General features: G+C 34.8%; 1 protein-coding gene across 1 annotated transcript in view; it reads left to right on the top strand.

The window, feature by feature from the left end:
• Positions 1 to 21,578, top strand: part of LOC145685975 (solute carrier family 53 member 1-like) — a 192,101-nt gene that overhangs the window by 157,594 nt on the left and 12,929 nt on the right. The window contains exon 9 of the mRNA XM_081758771.1: positions 10,714 to 10,871. Within this exon, the coding sequence (XP_081614897.1) occupies positions 10,714 to 10,871 (158 nt within the window). The remainder of the gene's footprint in view (positions 1 to 10,713; positions 10,872 to 21,578) is intronic.

Genomic DNA, 21,578 nt, shown 5'->3' with positions numbered 1-21,578 from the left:
CCAGTTTTAATCAACTCACAAGCCCCTGGGAAAATGACCACCTTGCACCGTGAGCCCACGGTCTTTTACGACCTCCATTTTAGGGGTGAATTCGTTCCCTTTTACGACCACTTTTTAGGGGGTGTACTCGTTCCCTTTTATGAGCATATTTTCCAACCCCTATGAACAAACAGCAGAACATCAGACTACGTAACACACAGCAGAACAGATAACAGATAAGAGTACGTAACACACATCAGAGCAGATAATACATAAGAGTACATAACATAACAAGGGTGAACTCGTTCTCTTTTATGAGCATATTTTTCAACCCCTATTTTAACATAGGAGATAACACATAAGATTACGAACACATACAAGAGAAGATAACACATAACAGAACAGATAATACATAGCACAGCTAATAAAAGAACATGGCATATTTTCCAACCCCTATTTTAAGATAGCAGAAATTACACTGAGACTATGAACACACAGCAGAACAGATAATACATAGCACAGCTAATAAAAGAGCATGGCTTATTTTCCAACCCTTATTTTAACATAGCAGAAATTACACTGAGACTATGAACACATAGCAGAGCATAAGACTACGTAACACACAACAACCTCCATTCTAGGGGTGGACTCGTTCTCTTTTATGAGCATATTTTTCAGCCCTTACAGAGGTGTATTCGTTTTCAACCCCTTAGCATAAGACTATGCAACATAGCAGTTACGAACACATAGTAGAGCAGATAATAAACACAACAACCTCCATTTTAGGGGTGGACTCGTTCTCTTTTATGAGCATATTTTCCAACCCCTATTTCAACATGACAGAGACTACGAAACATGGCGGACATAGCACAGGGGGTGTATTCATTTTCTCCACCCCTAATTGAACATAGCATAAATTACACTGAGAGTACGTAACACACAAAAACCTCCATTTTAGGGGTGTATTCATTCTCTGTTATGAGCATATTTTCCAACCCCTATTTCAACATGACAGAGACTACGAAACATGGCGGACATAGCACAGGAGGTGTATTCATTTTCTCCACCCCTAATTGAACATAGCAGAAATTACAGAGTACGTAACACACAAAAACCTCCATTTTAGGGTGGACTCGTTCTCTTTTATAATTACTTTTCCAACCCCTATTTTACCATAGCAGAAATTACATTAAAAAAATTTTTCAACCCCTATTTTAAGACAATGAATACCTATGTAACATAGCGATTGGATACGCTCTTTGAACCGATTTGGATGGAACTCGGCATATGGGGGTTTTCGACCATGCTGAGTACGAATATCATACCTATTTTTACCTGGGTCCTATAGTTTATGTGGTATACGCCCTTTCTATGACAATTTTAACCGATTTGGATGAAACTTGGTATATGAGGGTTTTCGGACATGCTGATTACAAATATCATACTTATTTTTATCTGGGTCTGATAGTTTATGTGGGATACGCCCTTTGTATGACACTTAAAACCTAATAACTCGAAAACGGAGCCAAATATCGAAGTGGTGTTTCCACATTTAGTAATTGGTCATCAACTAGTACAAGTTCCAAAATAATGACCATCGAGGTCAAAGGTCAAAATACTTAAAACCCAATCACTCGTAAACTGCGCCACATATCGAGGTGGTGTTTCCACATTTAGTAATTGGTCATCAACTAGTACAAGTTCCAAAGTAATGACCATCGAGGTCAAAGGTCAAAATACTTAAAACCCAATCACTCGTAAACTGCGCCACATATCGAGGTGGTGTTTCCACATTTAGTAATTGGTCATCAACTAGTACAAGTTCCAAAATAATGACCATCGAGGTCAAAGGTCAAAATACTTAAAACCTAATAACACGAAAACTGAGCCACATATTGAGGTGCTGTTTCCACATTTAGTAATTGGTCATCAGGTACTACAAGTTTCAAAATACTGATCATCGAGGTCAAAGGTCAAACTCGAAAATGGATCCACATATTGAAGTGCTGTTTCCAAATCTAGTAACTGGTCATCAACTACTACAAGTTCCAAAATAATAACCTTCCAGGTCAAAGGTCAAATATTTAAACGCAAACAACTCTTAAACAATGCAACGTATTGAGGTGCTGTTTCCAAATCTAGTAATACGTCATCAACTATTACATGTTCCAAAAGTACTGACTATCGAGGTCAATGGTTAAATATTTAAGCCTTAATAACTTTAAACAAAACCTGTGTGACCTATTCAATTTTGTACCAAGCAGAGAAAAGTGAAGAATGAATAAATATGACTGGCTTACTTCGAGAAAGAAAGCAAAGATATTTCATTTTAACTAGCTGAGAATTTTAAATCATCTTGTATTATTTAAACAAACGAAAGGATAAATTTTATACCAACGAGAAATGCCATTTTATACCATTTTGTATTACTCCAATAAACGAAGGAATACCAGAAAAGGTGGATTATTTCCTTTTGTACCAACTGGAAAAGAGAAGAAGAGCTACTTTAACTAGCCCATTATGTACTGTTTAAACAAACGAAAATTGACCATTATGTAACTTTTGAAATACTGAAATGTTCTATTTTTGTATCAATCAGAAAAACCCGAAGAAGGATCATTTTAACAAGTTCATAATTTCTGTGACGAAAAAATAATTTTGATGTTCTACTTTTTATACCAACGAGAAAAACATGAACTAGCTGAATATAAGAAATAATAAATTTAAGTGACCTATTCAATTTTGTACCCATGAGAAATGACATTTTAACTGGCTCATAATTTTACTACTCAAATAAACAATGGAGTATTTAGTTTTGCACCATTTTGGAGTATTCAAATAAACAAAGGACTTATAATTTGTGTCAACTCTAAAATCAATTAAACGAAGTAATGCATTTGAAAAACTGAAGTTGAGTATTTTATACCATTTTGTATTATTTCAAGAAACAAAGGAATAAGCAAAAAAGGGATTATTTTATATCATTTTAAACTAGTCTAATAAACGAAGGCATAAATATGAGTGAGACCAGAGAAAAAGCGAAGAAGACCCATTTTAACTAACTGAGAATTTCCGTACCTTTTTGTAAATTTGAGTGGCCTGTTTTTTGTACTAACCAGAAAAATCGAAGATGGTACCTTTGTACTAGCCCAATGAACGAAAGAACAAATTTGGGTGTTCTACTTTTTTTATAACAAACAAAGAAGAACCATTTTAACTAGCTCAAACACAATTTTAACTTGTGCAGAATATCTGTAACGCAAAAATTAATTTGGATGGAGTAACAAGAAAGAAAGCAAAGATATGCCATATTAAGTATTTAAATAAACGAAGGGATAAATTTAAGTGATCTATTCCATTTTGTACCAAGGAGAAATGCCATTTTTATCTAGCTTAGAATTTCTAGTGCATGTTGTACTATTTAAACAAAACGAAGGGCTAAATTTGAGAAAGCGAACATGAACCATTTTACTCAAATTTGGATGGAGTATTTAGCTTTGTATGAACCAGAAAAAAAAGTGAAGAAGGACCATTTTAACTAACTCAGATATTTATACCATTTTGTACTACTCCAATAAACGAAATTTTATTTTTGTATCAATCAGAAGAAAATCAAAGAAGGATCATTTTAACTAGCCAAGCAGAAAAGAAAGGAAAGAATAAACACTTTGTACTAATCAAGTAAACAAAGGTATAAATTTGTACTAATCAGAAAAGGAGAAGAAGGATCAGCATTCTATACTTTTTTGTGCCATTTATTGGGGTGTCCTATTTCCTTTTGTACCAACGAGAACCATTTTTAACTGGCTAATTTGAGTGACCTATTGAAGAATGAATAAATTTTGTTTGCAATTAAAAAAGCGGAGAAGGTCAACTTTCTGTACCAACCATAGAAAAACAAATTTGTTTGACCTATTCACTTTTATAGCAAGCAGAAAAAGCATGAAAAAAAGGGAAGAAGGTTCACTATAACAAGCTAGGTATTTTTATCTTTGTGGTGCTACACTTTGTATTATTTTTGTGTCATCCAGAGAACAATTTAAATTTACTCTCACTGACAATTCAGTTGCCGGTAATTCAGTTTTTCCATGTGCTAGTCCAATGTTTGTAATATTACAATACTACAAATTGATTCATTTAACAGTTCAAGTTCTTCTATTCTTACCCAATCAAATGCATATGCTACAGTGGGCTCATTGTTCATTTACAGAATTAAATAATTGTTTATCTTTCTACTATTTTGTACACTTCCAATTGTTTTACAGTATAGGTTTTTCGTTCTAGGTGAAACATAAACAATCTCCATGCTAGTCATTTTTCTGCTCTTCAGCAAAAACAAATCAAATAAATAATTTTATATACATACAATAAAAGCATTCTATGCATTCTCCGTGTTTAATAATATATTTCAAGGCAATATAACATCATGATATATGTCCTATTATTTTCCAAATATACTACATAAACTTATATTCCATTATAATAAAATACATAAATGCAAAAATATTTATATTTGTCTTTTTGACTTAGACGAGGAAGGAAAGTCTAAAAATAATTGAATCGTCGAGCAATAGGCAGTACCTTAGCAATACAAATGTTAGATAACGCATTCGTAACGTTGCTTAAATTTCATTTCCTTGATCAGCTGATTCTTCTGCGGTGATCCAAATTGGCCAAGCATGCTGTAGAACGCTAATTGCTATGGAGTCTGTTCTACACAATTATGACTCAACTCTGGTTTGTTAAATCTCACGTTCAATACTTTATGAGCCTTACTTAGTGACGGTAGAGTAAATTTAAATTGTTCTCTGGATGACACAAAAATAATACAAAATGTAGCACCACAAAGATAAAAATACCTAGCTTGTTATAATGAACCTTCTTCCCTTTTTTTCATGCTTTTTCTGCTTGCTATAAAAGTGAATAGGTCAAACAAATTTGTTTTTCTATGGTTGGTACAGAAAGTTGACCTTCTCCGCTTTTTTAATTGCAAACAAAATTTATTCATTCTTCAATAGGTCACTCAAATTAGCCAGTTAAAAATGGCTCTCGTTGGTACAAAAGGAAATAGGACACCCCAATAAATGGCACAAAAAAGTATAGAATGCTGATCCTTCTTCTCCTTTTCTGATTAGTACAAATTTATACCTTCGTTTACTTGATTAGTACAAAGTGTTTATTCTTTCCTTTCTTTTCTGCTTGGCTAGTTAAAATGATCCTTCTTTGATTTTCTTCTGATTGATACAAAAATAAAATTTCGTTTATTGGAGTAGTACAAAATGGTATAAATATCTGAGTTAGTTAAAATGGTCCTTCTTCACTTTTTTTTCTGGTTCATACAAAGCTAAATACTCCATCCAAATTTGAGTAAAATGGTTCATGTTCGCTTTCTCAAATTTAGCCCTTCGTTTTGTTTAAATAATACAACATGCACTAGAAATTCTAAGCTAGATAAAAATGACATTTCTCCTTGGTACAAAATGGAATAGATCACTTATATTTATCCCTTCGTTTATTTAAATAGTTAATATGGCATATCTTTGCTTTCTTTCTTGTTACAGGTCTTTTTTCGCTTTTTCTTTCGTTTATTTGAGTAGTACAAAATGGTATAAAATACTCAGCAAGTTAAAATGGTTCTTCCTTGTTTGGTATAAAAAAGTAGAACACCCAAATTTGTTCTTTCGTTCATTGAGCTAGTATAAAGGTATATAAATTCTGAGTTAGCTAAATTGAACCTTCTTCGATTTTTCTGGTTAGTACAAAAAACAGGTCACTCAAATTTATCCCATCGTTTGTTTAAATAGTACAAAAAGGTACAGAAATTCTCAGTTAGTTAAAATGGGTCTTCTTCGCTTTTTCTGATTAGTACAATTTTGTTCTTTCGTGAAAATACTCAGCTACAAAATTAAATAGCTCACTCATATTTATGCCTTCGTTTATTAGACTAGTTTAAAATGATATAAAATGATCCTTTGTTTGTTGAAATAATACAAAATGGTATAAAATACTCAACTTCTTTTTTTCTTGGTGGTACAAAACTAAATACTCCATTGTTTATTTGAGTAGTAAAATTATGAGCCAGTTAAAATGACATTTCTCATTGGTACAAAATTGAATAGGTCACTTAAATTTATTCTTTCGTATATTCAGCTAGAGCATTTTTTCTCGTTGGTATAAAAAGTAGAACATCGAAATTATTCTTTCGTTACAGAAATTATGAACTTGTTAAAATGATCGTTCTTCGGGTTTTTCTGATTGATACAAAAATAGAACATTTCAGTAGTTCAAAAGTTACATAAATTCTGAGCTAGTTAAAGTAGCTCTTCTTCTCTTTTCCAGTTGGTACAAAAGAAAATAATTCACCTAATCTTCACTTCTTTTTTTCTGGTTGGTATTCCTTCGTTTATTGGAGTAGTACAAAATGGTATAAAAGTCTGAGTTAGTTAAAATGATCCTTCTTCGGTTTTTTTTGTTTAGTACAAAATGGTATTTCTTGTTGGTACAAAATTGAATAGGTCATTCAAATTTATCTTTTCGTTTGTTTAAATAGTTAAAATGGCATATCTTTGCTTTTCTTCTGATTGGTACAAAAATAAAATAGACCACTGAAATTTGTTCCCTCTATTATTTGAATAACACAAAAAGGTATAAAATGACCCTTCTTTGATTTTCTTGTAATTGGTACAAAAATAAAATTTCGTTTATTTGGGTAGTACAAAATTATATAGAAATATTGAACCTTGTTCATTTTTTTCTGGTTCATACAAAGATAAATACTCCATCCAAATTTGAGTAAAATGGTCCATGTTCGCTTTCTCAAATTTAGCCCCTCGTTTTGCTTAAATAATACATTGCTAGTTAATATGGCATATCTTTGCTTTCTTTTGAATAGCCCAAAAAGGTACAGAAATTCTGCTCTAGTTAAAATTGGATTTCTTTCTCATTAATACAAAAGTAAATAAGCCACTCAAATTTATTCCTTCTTCACTTTTTTTTCTGCTTTGTACAAAATTGAATAGATCACACAGGCTTTGTTTAAAGAAATTAAGGCTTAAATATTTGACCATCGACCTCGATAGTCAGTACTTTTGGAACATGTAATAGTTGATGACGTATTACTAGATTTGAAAACAGCATCTCAATACGTTGCTCTGTTTAAGGGTTATTTGCGCTTAAATATTTGACCTTTGACCTCGATGACCATTATTTTTGAAACTTGTAGTAGTTGATGACCAATTACTAAATGTGGAAACAGCACTTCAATATGTTGTTTTGTTTTTGAGTTTTGACTTTTGACCTCGATGGCCACTATTTTGGAACTTGTGGTACCTGATGACCTATTACTAGATTTGAAAACAGCACCTCAGTATGTGGATCCATTTTCGTGTTATTTGGTTTTAAGTATGTTGACCTTTGACCTTGATGGTCATTATTTTGAAACTTGTACTAGTTGATGACCTCTTGCTAAATGTGGAAACACCACTTCGATATTTGGCTCCGTTTTCGAGTTATTAGATTTTAAGTAGGTTGACCTTTGACCTCGATGACCATTATTTTTGAAACTTGTAGCACCTGATGACCTCTTGCTAAATGTGGAAACACCACTTCGATATTTGGCTCCGTTTCTGAGTTATTGAGTTTTAAGTATGTTGACCTTTGACCTCGATGACCACTAATTTTGGGACATGTAGTAGTTGATGACCAATTACTAAATGTGGAAACAGCACCTCAATATGTGGATCCATTTTCGAGTAATTAGGTTTTAAGTATGTTGACCTTTGACCTCGATGGCCACTATTTTGGAACTTGTGGTACCTGATGACCTATTACTCAATGTGGAAACATCATCTCAATATGTTGCTTCGTTTACGAGTGATTGGGTTTTAAGTATGTTGACCTTTGACCTCGATGATCATTATTTTGGAACTTGTAGTAGTTGGTGGCCGATTACTAAATGTGGAAACAGCACCTCAGTATGTGGCTCAGTTTTCGTGTTATTAGGTTTTAAGTATGTTAACCCTTGACCTCGATGGCCACTATTTTGGAACTTGTAGTACCTGATGACTAATTACTAGATTTGGAAACTCTATCTCAATATGTGTCTCCGTTTCCGAGTAATTGGGTTTTAAGTATTTTGACCTTTGACCTCGATGGCGACTAATTTTGGAACTTGTAGTAGTTGATGACCAGTTACTAGATTTGGAAACAGCACCTCAATATGTGGCTCAGTTTTCGTGTTATTAGGTTTTAAGTATTTTGACCTTTGACCTCGATGGTCATTATTTTGGAACTTGTAGTAGTTGATGACCAATTGCTAAATGTGGAAACAGCACCTCAGTATGTGGATCCATTTTCGAGTTATTAGATTTTAAGTATGTTGACCTTTGACCTCGATGATCATTATTTTGGAACTTGTGGTACCTGATGACCTATTACTCAATGTGGAAACAGCACCTCAATATGTGGCTCAGTTTTCGTGTTATTACGTTTTAAGTATTTTGACCTTTGACCTCGATGGCCACTATTTTGGAACTTGTAGTAGTCGATGACCAGTTACTAGATTTGGAAACAGCATCTCAATATGTGGATCTGGTTTTGAGTTATTTGGTTTTAAGTATGTTGACCTTTGACCTCGATGACCACTAATTTTGGAACTTGTAGTACCTGATGACCTATTGCTAAATGTGGAAACACCACTTCGATATTTGGCTCCGTTTTCGAGTTATTAGGTTTTAAGTGTCATACAAAGGGCGTATCCCACATAAACTATCAGACCCAGATAAAAATAAGTATGATATTTGTAATCAGAATGTCCGAAAACCCCCATATACCGAGTTTCATCCAAATCGGTTAAAATTGTCATAGAAAGGGCGTATGCCACATAAACTATCAGACCCAGGGAGAAAGAAATATGATATTCGTACTCAGCATGCTCGAAAACCACCATATGCCGAGTTCCATCCAAATCGGTTCAAAGAACGTATCCAATCGCTATGTTATTCATTGTCTTAAAATAGGGGTTGAAAAATCTGCTATGGTAAAATAGGGGTTGGAAAAGTAATTATAAAAGAGAACGAGTCCACCCTTAAAATGGAGGTTTTTGTGTGTTACGTACTCTCAGTGTAATTTCTGCTATGTTCAATTAGGGGTAGAGAAAATGAATACACCCCCTGTGCTATGTCCGCCATGTTTCGTAGTCTCTGTCATGTTGAAATAGGGGTTGAAAAATATGCTCATAAAAGGGAATGAATACACCCCTAAAATGGAGGTGGTTGTGTTTGTTATCTGCTCTGCTGTATGTTCATAGTCTCCATGTATTCTATGCTATGTTAAAATAGGGGTTGGAAAATATGCCATGTTCTTTTATTAGCTGTGCTATGTATTATCTGTTCTGCTGTGTGTTACGTAGTGTTATGTGTTATCTTCTCTTGTATGTGTTCGTAATCGTATGTAATTTCTGTTATCTTAAAATAGGGGTTGGAAAATGTGCTCATAAAAGAGAACGAATACACCCCTTCTATGTTTCATATTCTTATCTGTTATCTGTTCTGCTGTGTGTTACGTAGTGTTATGTGTTATCTTCTCTTCTATGTGTTCCTAATTTCTGCTATGTTAAAATAAGGGTTGAAAAAGGGAACGAGTTCACCCCTTAAAATGGAGGTCTTAAAAGGGAACGAGTTCAATTTGCTCTTCTGTATGTTACGTAGTGTTATGTATTATCTGTTCTGCTGTTTGTTCATAGGGGTTGGAAAATATGCTCATAAAAGGGAACGAGTACACCCTCTAAAATGGAGGTCGTAAAAGAGAACGAGGTCACCCCTTAAAATGTGCTCATAAAAGAGAACGAGTTCAATTTGCTCTTTTGTATGTTCGTTATGTTACGTAGTATGATGTTCTGCTGTTTGTTCATAGGGGTTGGAAAATATGCTCATAAAAGGGAACGAGTACACCCCCTAAAAAGTGGTCGTAAAAGGGAACGAATTCACCCCTAAAATGGAGGTCGTAAAAGACCGTGGGCTCACGGTGCAAGGTGGTCATTTTCCCAGGGGCTTGTGAGTTGATTAAAACTGGCTCAGGTCTGTTCCAGATCGATCCATTTTCTACTACTCTCACGTGAACATTTTGATCCAATAGACGTCTTATTGTTTTTGTCGTGTAGGTGACGTTAGTTGCCAGCCAGCCCATTGCTATTTGGCGAGTATTTGAAGTGCTTAGTTGCCACACGCGAACAAGCGTGTTACAGTGATTTGTGAGTAAGGTGGCGTTTTTGCTGTGTTTCCTAGCGTATTCTAATTCTCAACCGTTGCGTGACAACAATGCATTGCAGAAAGATCCATCCTTTAGGCGGGAAGCGTGCCAAGTAAAAACAAAGGTACTCTAGCGTCAACTCAGCGGAGGAATCAAGGTTAGCCAAACGAAGTGCTAACGCAATCTGCCAAAAATGTCCCAACGAGCTACTCGTGGCTCGCCATCGATGATTTGGCGATCACTTATTTAAAAACTGCATTTCCATGCAAAATATACTTATATTCGACATCTTTCACTTAAGATAGCTACTGTACAACTACTTATTAGAGTTAGATATCCTTAAAATAATGGTCTTTAGTCATTCATGTTGGGTAGTAGTTGGGAATAAACAGCTATTGTCAAGATAGCTTCTGAAGTGTTATGATATTATTTCACATGCATTTAACCATTTATAATATTACAAACCATTCTTTAAATAATTTTCAGCAAAATACCAACACTTTACGGATAATCCATACTTATATGTTTGGATGTTTGCCAAATCAACTGCTACAGTTTACAGTTATACTTGGGACATAAAAATGGACTGGGGTTTGTTCCATAAGAACTCTCGTTTGTTGGCAAAACATCTTATATACCGGAGAGTAAGTAAGAAAGCTGTATATTTATAATATAATATTATATTTATTAAACCGAAGAAAACACATAATTCTGCTCTTTTAAGTACCTATATTCAGAAAATGAATTGATATGTTTTAAAAGAAAAACGTTGTCTTGAACTTGGTTTTAAGCGTCACTTTTTTTCCATCATACACTGCTATAATGTTTTTCCTTTTAAAACTAAAGTTGCTTAGAAGTATAATCGAAGTGGAGCATCGAGTACGTTGAAGTGTTATTTTGCTTTAAGTTATCATCTCCAGTTCTACGAGGTGCGCACCAAAAGTACATACCGTTTATAGATATAGGCCTAAATCCGGTCACGTTTAACATTTGGGTGAGACCTTTCATTCACTTTTCAGCGTAATTTCTCTACAGTTCCATATGCCGTCACAATCCACCTTTCTGAAGTCATTTTTGGGTGTGTTCAAGACACTGGTATACAACACTTTCGAGAAACTTCTGGATGAAGAAAATGTCAGCTCCGTAAGGAATTCTTGACTTTCTGAAACAGCCGAAAGTTACTAGTGCAAGGTGCTGAGAATAAGGAGAGTGTAAAAGAGATTCTGTGTGTTCGTGCTACAAAAAGTCGAGGACAACGCCTACTCTGTATCCCAGTGCATTGCTCCAGTGCAAGAGAAATCCTAAACTTGAAAGCTGTGGTCGATTTCCTTACAATACAGAAAGCAATCTGTCCTCCAAAAATAGTACCCAGTGCTGCCCAGTGATCTATCTCCTTTTGCTACAGGATCAGTTAAAACTATCCCTCTTTATCTCTGAATATAGCACAGAGGACTTTTTCGTTTGAGGGTATCGTGCGATTTTGGGGAGAAATATTAGTGTATTGAGTTTCTCCCGGCCAGATCATTCCACAACCAGTCATCATCTAGACTCCTGCTCCACTCAGCCCGTCCTCCCGGTCCTTAACGATTACCCTTGCACTAATATGAAGGGTGCCAGGAGAGGTCGGCCAGAATATGCAGGAGCTCATTATTTGATAACGTCTTTAGGAGTTAACCCAACACGCTAATGCCAAGATTCGGGGGACTACAACTGACCGACGGACTTATGGTCAGTTAGAGTGTGACAAGCATTGTTAATCCATTGGCACTATCATTATAAGTTCCATGCATTAACACTACTATGAATTTACATTTTACTAAGCCTGGTTTTAAATCAAAGCAATATTTCCTTTATAATTTTATTGGCGATAAGAGTTAACGTACCTGAACAAAACACATAATGTAATAACAACTTCTATACAAACTTGTCCCAAAGTCGAGCACGCGAACACGGTCCCTAATGGTCGTTTACAATTTGAACAGTTCACTTTTCACCATCATTTTATCAAAGTTCTTCTATGGACTATCCTAACTATACGAGGGAGAACCCAAAACAAACCGGACTTTCGTTCTAAAGAAGATAATTTATTACATTTTTTTTTTTACAAAATTCTTTAAGTCTCCTTCAAAGTACTCTCCATTAAATGCGATTCATTTCTCCCATCTTCTTTCCCACTGTTTGAAGCACCTCTGGAACTCTGGAACTTTTATATCGCCCAATGCGCTCTGCGAAGTTCTTTTTACAGCCTCTACACCATTAGATTTTGTTTAATTCTCATGTCATCATGTTGGTCAAACAGTTTGGATCACTTTCAATCTGATTTTTCAAGTCCTGGCTCAAATTCAGACGAATGATTTGATCCTGTGTGAGCAGGCGAGAAACAAACTTAGCGGCAACATGTCTCATTTGCAAAACCTCACGCTGGCACGAGCTCCAAGTCACTCCTGCCTGTTTGGAAATATCGATCATGAAACGACGAACCTCGCTGATTTTGGGGCAGATTTGTTTGATGTTTTCGTCGTTTCGAAATGATGAAGAGCACCCAGAACGAGCATGATCTTCAACACTCATCTCACCACACTTAAAGCGCCCAAACCACTCAAAAAATTGTGTGCCGTTCATAGTATCCTTCTTGAAAGCCTGTTGAAGCATTTGGTAAGTTTTCGTTTCCGATTTTCCAAGTAGGAAGCAAACACACTCCTTGTTCCTTTGAATCTGCCATTACGATTTCGCAGGCGGCAAACGAGAACAGTTGAGAAAAACAATAATACGATCAAACGTTAACCTCCTACGCAGGCGCCGCTTGGCCAACTGATCTGGGAAGGTCTCTCTAGACCCACCTAGCAGGAGAACTCTCTACTACGCATAAGAACTTCAGCGCTGTTTCAATCCGGTTTCTTTTGGGTCCCCCCGCGTATATAAAACTACATGAGCTGACATAAATTATTGAGCACTTCCTGTAGGGCTACAATGATTAAATTTGGCATGATTGTAGCTTTTCGAATCAAACCTGCAGGAAAATTGCTAAAAGTGAGTATTTTTAATTTTTAGTGGGTCTAAAGAGAGGATGAAAAATATCCCCATGTTATTTAAGTGGGCCTTCCTTTTACCTATAATCTCATGTTTTCGGTACTTAGAATTGGAATAAAGACTTGAAATTCAATATGCTTGTACGTTTTCGTTAGCGTTACCTAAGTGGATCATTAGAAATAAAAATTTCCAACCGTAGAATGCTTTTATGGGGAACTGAGAAATCTTTCCCATGTTATTTATACGGGACGTCTTCTACACCCCAAAATGTTTAGGTACTTCTGGCAGGATTAGAATGATGAAATTTGGCATAATTGTAGTTTTCCAGGACTAACCGACAGGAAAATTGCCAAAAGTGAATATTTTTAATTTTTTAAAGGTCTAAAGAGGGATGAAGAAATTCCCATTCTATTTAAAAGGGTATTTTCTTGGAACACAAAATCTTATCTTTTAGATAGTTGAATATGAAAAGAAACGATAGAATTGTGGGTTCAAGAGGTGCGAAGCCGTAGTCCGAGCAAAGACAGTGTGTAAGGGCGAAGCCCCCGGATGATCATATTCAGGCAATATGAAGAGTAAGTTCACGAAATTCACTGTTGATGCAAAGGCCGATAGATAAGAAATGCGAGGCCGTAGGCCAAGCAGATTTGGGGTTCTGGGGGCGGAGCCTCCAGCTAGTCAAAGGCTAGTTTGTAAATAAAACTAGTGTTCTTCATCAGATTATCGATAAAACCAATTATGACAAAGTTCGTCATGATTGCTTGCAAAGTTTTTGGTATTGCAGGACGTCGTGTGATGTGTGACTTACTCTTGTCCCTGCTTACACTGCAACAGTACTCTCATCTTCCTACACCTTTTGCTGATAAGACGTAGGCGTGACTTTATGAACAATGCAGTAACACACTGACTAAGTTTCAAAATTTCACTGATCACATATTTTTATTAAAATTAACTTTACTTGAGTAGTTGTTAATTACTTGAACTCGACAACTCAATTTAATCAAGATCATTTCTGGGGGAGGAGAACGTTAGTAAGTCACGTGTAACATACCATCCTTCTGGATATGAGAAGAAGAAGAATGGATGGTTACAAGAAGGAAAATTATATAGAGCGTTATATTTTCTATTTAAACTAATATTGTGAATAATTTTCAGTTTAAAATAATTATATTCTCTTTGTAAAAAAAGTCTTCTTTTTAGAAAAAGAAGAGAAAGAAAAGAAGTATTTAAAAAAGTTGAAGGGAATTATGTAAGGAGGAATTGACTTTGAAAAGCTAGGCTATGACAACTAGAGAGAAAAAAGGTGTTTGCGCGTGTTTGTACGGTGGGCGTGGCTTGTCTCGCGGATTCTTCCCGTCTCGGTGACTAAAGGACCCGTTATGTAGTTCCTTGAGAGAATCCAGAGAGGATGGAGTTATTTGTGGTTACGTGTTCTCGATTTGCTTGTGTGTTGAGTAGGACATGTTCTTGAGTGCGTATACGTGGGTAAATCTAAGTTCCGTGCCGGAAAAGCTTTTACTGCTATATATTCTTTGTGAGTTAAGTGAAGTAAAGTATCATGATTTGTGGAACAAGTTCACAGTTTTTCTGGAAGAAATTGGCAAAGAAATAGGTTTTTTGTGCTTGTGAAAGTTACAGAGTCAAAGAGGGAAAGAGTGTATGCAAAGTGAACCCTCATTTCGCTCTATCAATTGTATTCAGAGTGAATGTGCATTTTGTGCCTGTTTCATTACTCCTTAATCTTTCTGAAATATTTCTTTTTTCAAAAAAAAGAAATTTATTAAGGAGAGAGAAATTTTGTAGTGTAGGACAATTCTTTATAGAGTCTGAAGTGATTGCTAGTTAAGAACTTTTTTTCTTCTGGCAATCCTAAAGATTTGTCCTGAGGAGAATCTCTGTAAATACGTGATTAGATGTTTGAACTTGTCAGAACTTCGTAAGTTGAATGGCATAATTTCTGGCACAGAGCAAAGAATTGCGTACGTGGTAGTCAACCGTTAGTCAAAGAGGCCAAATACCCAACGAGAGGAAAGAAGCTAGTAGGTAAACCATTGAGTATTGCTGAAACTGGGTGAGTTGCTACTCGTATTTTTACCTATAGTAGTTGTGTTCGTTAAAAGTGTGGATAGTGAGGTTGTCTGTATGTTGTCTTCAATGGGATTAAACTCGCGGGCCTTTGCTTTCCAACAGTAGTTAAAATCCTCCCAGAAATTGTGGCGATTATTCTTTCTACTTTGACCGTGATAGTTGAAATAAGGTTTGAACCTCCTGCAGATCCAAGATTTCATTTAATTTAAGTATTTTCTTTTTCAGCTCTTTAGCTATATGTTAAAAAGGAGAGCGTAATACGAAATATTTTCTCGAACGATAAATATAGACATATTTTTTCTCGAAAGTTGTCATAAGCCTTGAAAGTAAAGATTTTGATTCAGAAATAAATTTGACTGCTATTATTTGAATGAGTTAACAATTTAAGAACTAGAAATATTGTCAGAATTATATTTAGAAATATTTTTCATTTTTGAAAGAATTTACCTATGAGTAGTTGATGTTCGTAAAAGTGGGCATGAGTTTTGTAACTGTTAAAGTCAATTTTTGGCGAGAAAAGTAATTATTGACTGTAGATTCTATTTGAATTACTATTGCTTTGAATTGAAGGAATATTTGAATCTGCTAGTAAAGTTAAAAATTGAAATTTTTTAGATTTAATCAAATTTGCCGAGAAATTAATAATTATTAGGATAGTTGTATATTGCACGTTTCATCCGAGTGTATATGCGCTATTCAAACGATTTAGTGTATATACACCACCTTCCATTGGCAATAAAGTTGTTATCTTTAAAATTGAAACACTGTTGTACATGTTTATTTTGTTTAAGTTTGAAGTGTTTCCCTTTCTGAAAACAGAAATATTGGATCTGCAATTCCAGCTAACACGTGCTAAGTTGATTACGCGATACTGCCCGACTCCTCTCTCCCAAGCCCTCTCTGCCAGGCTTTGCTGTCTGAGACCATATTGACAGTTTGTTTAGTTTTTTTATAAACTCTCAATGTGGATTCGATTAGGCGAAGCTATGTGGAAGGGGGCGTTACAATTCTCAAGGAACTAGATCTTTGTCTAGATCTTGTCTAGATCTTGTCTAGATCTCCTCTAGATCTTTATAAAGTTTTTTTGGTCTAATAAGAGAGTAAGTTTATGTTGATGTTATACTTAGGATATATTTTACATTCTCATTCCACTAATAGTTATAAAGTAAAAAGAATAGGAAATATTATTGAAGTAGAATATCCTAAATTATATTTTGGTAATTTTTCTTTACTATTAGTATTCTTGTTAAAACTTAATTGATTATTAAGATTCCTCCAGCGTTCTCATTCCACTTGAATTTAATATGGAATTTAAAGATAAGATTGTGAATGTATTGGAATATTGACTGCTTTAAATAAAATTTGTTAGGAGGTTTTCACATTTTTAAATTGTTAGTTAATATTTTCCTCCAACATTCCCATTCTACAAAAAGTTTGTAATATTGCTAGGACTTTGATAAATGGAATGTTAGTTAAAAATATTTATTTTAAATTGAATTTTGGAAAATATTTGTCCTATTAAAGATTGAGATAGTACTTTCCTCATACATTTTAATTCCACCAAAATATTTTTTTTGCATTTTAGTTAAAAATTAGGAATGTTGTTTAATCATTGGATGATTATTGAGAAAGACTTTCAATTTTGTTTAGATAAAATTTAAATTTCTCATTTTCCTCCAACATTATCATTCTACTTAGGGTTAATAGTATCTAATCTTTATAATTTGAATGAATTTGAATTATTTAGTGTTTGTGAATATCAATCCTGACGTTTTGATTATTATTTTTCCAAATATTGATAAAAATATATATATCGCCACTCCGTATTGAGTTGTTTGAATTTGAAGATCATTAATTGATCGAACTATTGTAGTTTATGAATAATTTCAAATCTCTTCCAAGTTTTCCTATCAATTTCTAGTTTATGTTCCTAGTAGTATTAGTGATTTAGTATCTGTATATGACTATTTATAAGTATTGTTTATATATTGTGCTGTTTTGCTTTATTTATTTTTGTAATATGGAGAATATTCAAAGTGAACGTGATTACGTCAGCATAGACATGCCAGACTCCGAATTTGTTACTATTGATGCAACTGGTCATCCGAGTTTAAATTCTAATTTCGGCTCTCTGAGTATGAGTTTAACGCCGCCGATGCATAATAATTTAGGTGTTAGTTCTTTCCTACTCCAGATAGGAACAATTTGAATTTTTCAGTAAATAGTTCAGCGGGGACTTACGGTTTTAGTAGGATAGCTAATCCTCCTAGCTTGAATATTTCTAGACCAGAACATAGGGTTACCTTTAATGAATCGTCTATAAGAAGAGAGATGGGGACTTCTCCTCCTAATTTAAATTCTTCTCATGAATTTAGATCTGGAAATAGATACTTAGAGTTGGGTAATTACTATAGTAGAGTTTCAAATATTCTCAGTTCGACTCCTAGAGTGGGAATAAATAATATACAAGCTGGTAATTCTAACTTCATTCCAAGTAGTAGAAATCTAGAGGGTAGAAATATTGATAGGGGAGTGCAATCTCATGTAAATTTAGATAATCATCATTTAGAAGCTAATTATGAACATAAATTAATGTTGAAGTATACCCATTCTCGATCTTTAACTTGTTTGGAGAATAGATTTATGAATATTAAGAACGTGAATGGTAATGATAGCTTGCAAATTTTTGAACTATTGTTCAAGATTGAAGAAATTCTAATGGAGAGCAGCTATTCATTTAACATGATACTATCAGTTCTAATTCCGAAATGTAATGGGATTGTTTTAAGAATAGCTACTTCGGCATTGAATGATCATTTAGATTGGAATGTGTTTAAGAATAATTTACTATCTAGATTTATTACTCCAACAACTGTTCATTCATTAGTGAGTGACAGAATTTATAGAAAGCAGAAGTTATCGGAACTCATGAATGAATTTGTGAAATCAGTAACTATCTCAATGAATGTATTAGGATTAAACATGGAAGAATGTGAATTAGTTAGAATAATATTAATGGGAATGAACCCAAACCAAAGGAATAGGATGCTAGGAAGTTATTTTCCTAATAGCAGTTTAGAACTACTAGACATAGCCGAAAGATTTATAATGAGTACTCGAGAACAAATTGAGTATAATAGAGCAATGGGATTGAAAAGTAAAAATCAAATGGTTCTTTCAAATAATGAATCGAAAGTCAGTGAATATAATCAGAAATATAATCATATTTCTAAGAATAATGTAAAATCGAATCGAATGAATGAAAATTCCGAGGTTTCGATACCTTCAGGATTCTCAAAAATTAATAACAATAGAGATCGTTCGAAAGTTATGGGGAAGACAGTAAACAAGAAAATTCCTTCGGAGATGGACGGATTAGTAGCGACTTTCGTTATTGGCAAGATTAATAATATATTAACTAGTGTTTGTGTAGACGGAGGTTCTAGTTTTAATCTTGTAACAAGATCGTTAGTTCGTCGCAGTGGAGCCGAACAACATATACGTACTGTGGAAGAAAAAACAGTGAATGTCCCTTCGGGATTACATTTTTCCACGGGAGAAGAGATTACGTTGAACGTCAACTTATCCGGATATTTCCAAATTGTGAATTTTCGAGTTGTGGAACAGCTACCATGTGAGTGTTTGTTAGGAATGCCTTTCCTTAGATCTACATCTGCTGTTATGGACTATGAGAAACATATTTTAGTATTGAACGGAGGAAGAAAGAGAGTTCGTTTAACATTTCAGAAGAACGTGTTTAAAAGTGGATTCAGATCTGTATATCCTCAAGACCAGCGACAATGTAAAAGAAGACCATCGGGAAAGAAAACAATAAACCAAACTTCATCGAGTGTCTCTTCGATCTTTATTAGAGCGGATTACAATTCTTCGGGATATTGTGATAGGGGAATTCAATTTGAACTTGAACTGAATAATTTAGAAGATCAATTACTTATCATTGAAGTTCCTAATTCATCACAATTACTTGAGATGAAGAATTGGATTGAGTGTGATCTTTTGAGAACTTCCAACACCAAGAGAACTCCAGGGAATACAGTTAGTGATGTATCAAGATCTCCTAGCGTAAATGGTGAAGAATTGGATCTAGGAAGATTTTCAACCACCCATATAGAGGAAACACCTGGTAGAACAACATGTGTTGACATGGCTATGATCTCGACTGATGTTAATGGTAGAGATTTAGTCCAAACTCAGCCAGAAGAAAAGGAAAAGCAAATAGCAATGAAGAAGAACAATGAAATTGATGCAAGAAGTGACGAGGTGGATCAATCTTCGGGTTGTTTGAAAAAGAAGATTCCTTCAAAGAAGTCAAGAAAAAGGAAGACTAAGAAGATGAAGAATGCAGATCTGGTGAATAAGGACGATACTCGGAGATTCAAGGTTAATAACATCAATGTGGATATTCCTTCTGCTTCGAAGGTACGGACAGGACATCATCACAGTTCATCTGAAGCATCGGATGTGGATATTGAACAAGCTGAAAACTTCCATAAACTTGTCAATAGGAATAAAAAGTATATAAATATAGATTCTCACCAGGGAGAAACCAAATGTAAACGATCTCCACAGGTGAAAAACCCGTCGAACACACAGGGGGAAAAATCTGATAAAGAAAACTCGAAGTATCGCAATCAGGATATTAATTCATTCATAGATTCGATTAATAAAGATTATGCTGATGTTATCACAGAACGAGTTGGATGTATCAAAGACTTCACCGGTCATATTTATTCATTAGAAGACATTTATTTAAACAAAATCCATTTCCGATCCCAAAAGGAAAGGAAAAGATTTTTGACGAACAGATTCGAGAGTTGGTTGAACAGGGTATATTAGAGGAAGTGGACCATTCCAACTATGCTAGCAGTTGCTTCCTCGTTAAGAACAAAAATAATACTTTTAGAATTGTCGGAAATTACGTTAAGGCTAATTCCTTAATAGTTAATGATCCTTTTCCTGCTCCAAACTTGGAGGAATGTCTAACAGGGTTGTCAGGGAAGAAGCTGTATTCACGCATTGACTTACGGCGTGCGTACAATCAGATTAAACTAGACGATAACTCGAGAGACATTACAACAATAGTTACTCCAAAGGGTTTATATCGTTATACACGAGTACCAGTTGGAATTAAAACTGGGAGTAACCTATTAACTCGTTGATGAAAAAACTGTTAGGAAATTTGGAAAAAGATGGCGTAAAAACGTATTTCGACGATGTATTGATATTTTCAGATACAGTAGAGGAACATTAAGAAACAATAAGAAAGGTTTTCGATATATTTAGAAAAATAATGTAACGGTCTCACCTGATAAGTGTTTGTTTTTCTATAGTAAGATTAATTACTTAGGATATGTAGTATCGCGGGACCAAATGGAGATTGATCCGAAAAGGGTATCAGCAATCAAAAATATCCCTCCACCAAGGAATCGTAGAGGTCTTATGAAAATTCTCGGGTTGTTTAGTTATTATTCTAAGTTCGCGCCCGAAATGCAAGAACTCATGGGACCATTAAGTGAACTCAAGTCTGTCAATAGAAAATTTGAATGGAATCTAGAACATCAAAAGATTCTTGACAGCTTGAAGAATTTATTGGTGGAGAATGTTGTGTTAAAAACTCCTGACCTCAATTAACGTTTTATAGTAAACGTGGATGGCAAGGGAAAGAGTATTGCTGGGTGTTTGCAGCAGGAGAACAGCAAGGGGGGATATCAACCCGTCGCGTTCTTCAGTAAGAAACTGTCGGAAGCTGACAAACACCGCAGCATTTATGAAATTGAGTTTATTAGCTTAGTAAAAACGATTGCTCGATTCCGGCATTACTTGGTAAAGGAATTCGACGTACTAACGGACAATAAGGCTCTAACTTGGATTCTCAGTAATTCAAAGATACTAATGAAGTATGGACCATTAGTTGAGACCCTTTGTCAATTTAATTTTCAAATAAAGCACGTTAGATCTTCCGAGAATTTAGTAGCAGACACATTGACAAGGGTTTACGATCCCTTTGAATTTCGCATTATAGATGGGCCTATGGGATTAGCTGCCTTTAACGAGAATCTAAGGTTAGCACATTTGTGGAGACTTCCGTTGATAAAAGAACCGATCGATGAGCTGTAGAGAGAAGACTCTGAACTTAGAGATATTATTGAGAAGATCGAAAAGGGTGAGTCAGTTTCAGGCTATATCCTGAATAAAAGAATATTAATGAAAAA

The sequence above is a fragment of the Thermobia domestica genome, chromosome 5 (genome assembly GCF_964235325.1).
Source record: "Thermobia domestica chromosome 5, izTheDome1.hap1.1, whole genome shotgun sequence".
Classification (NCBI taxonomy): Eukaryota; Metazoa; Arthropoda; class Insecta; order Zygentoma; family Lepismatidae; genus Thermobia; species Thermobia domestica.
This window is presented reverse-complemented; position numbering and strand designations above follow the sequence as displayed.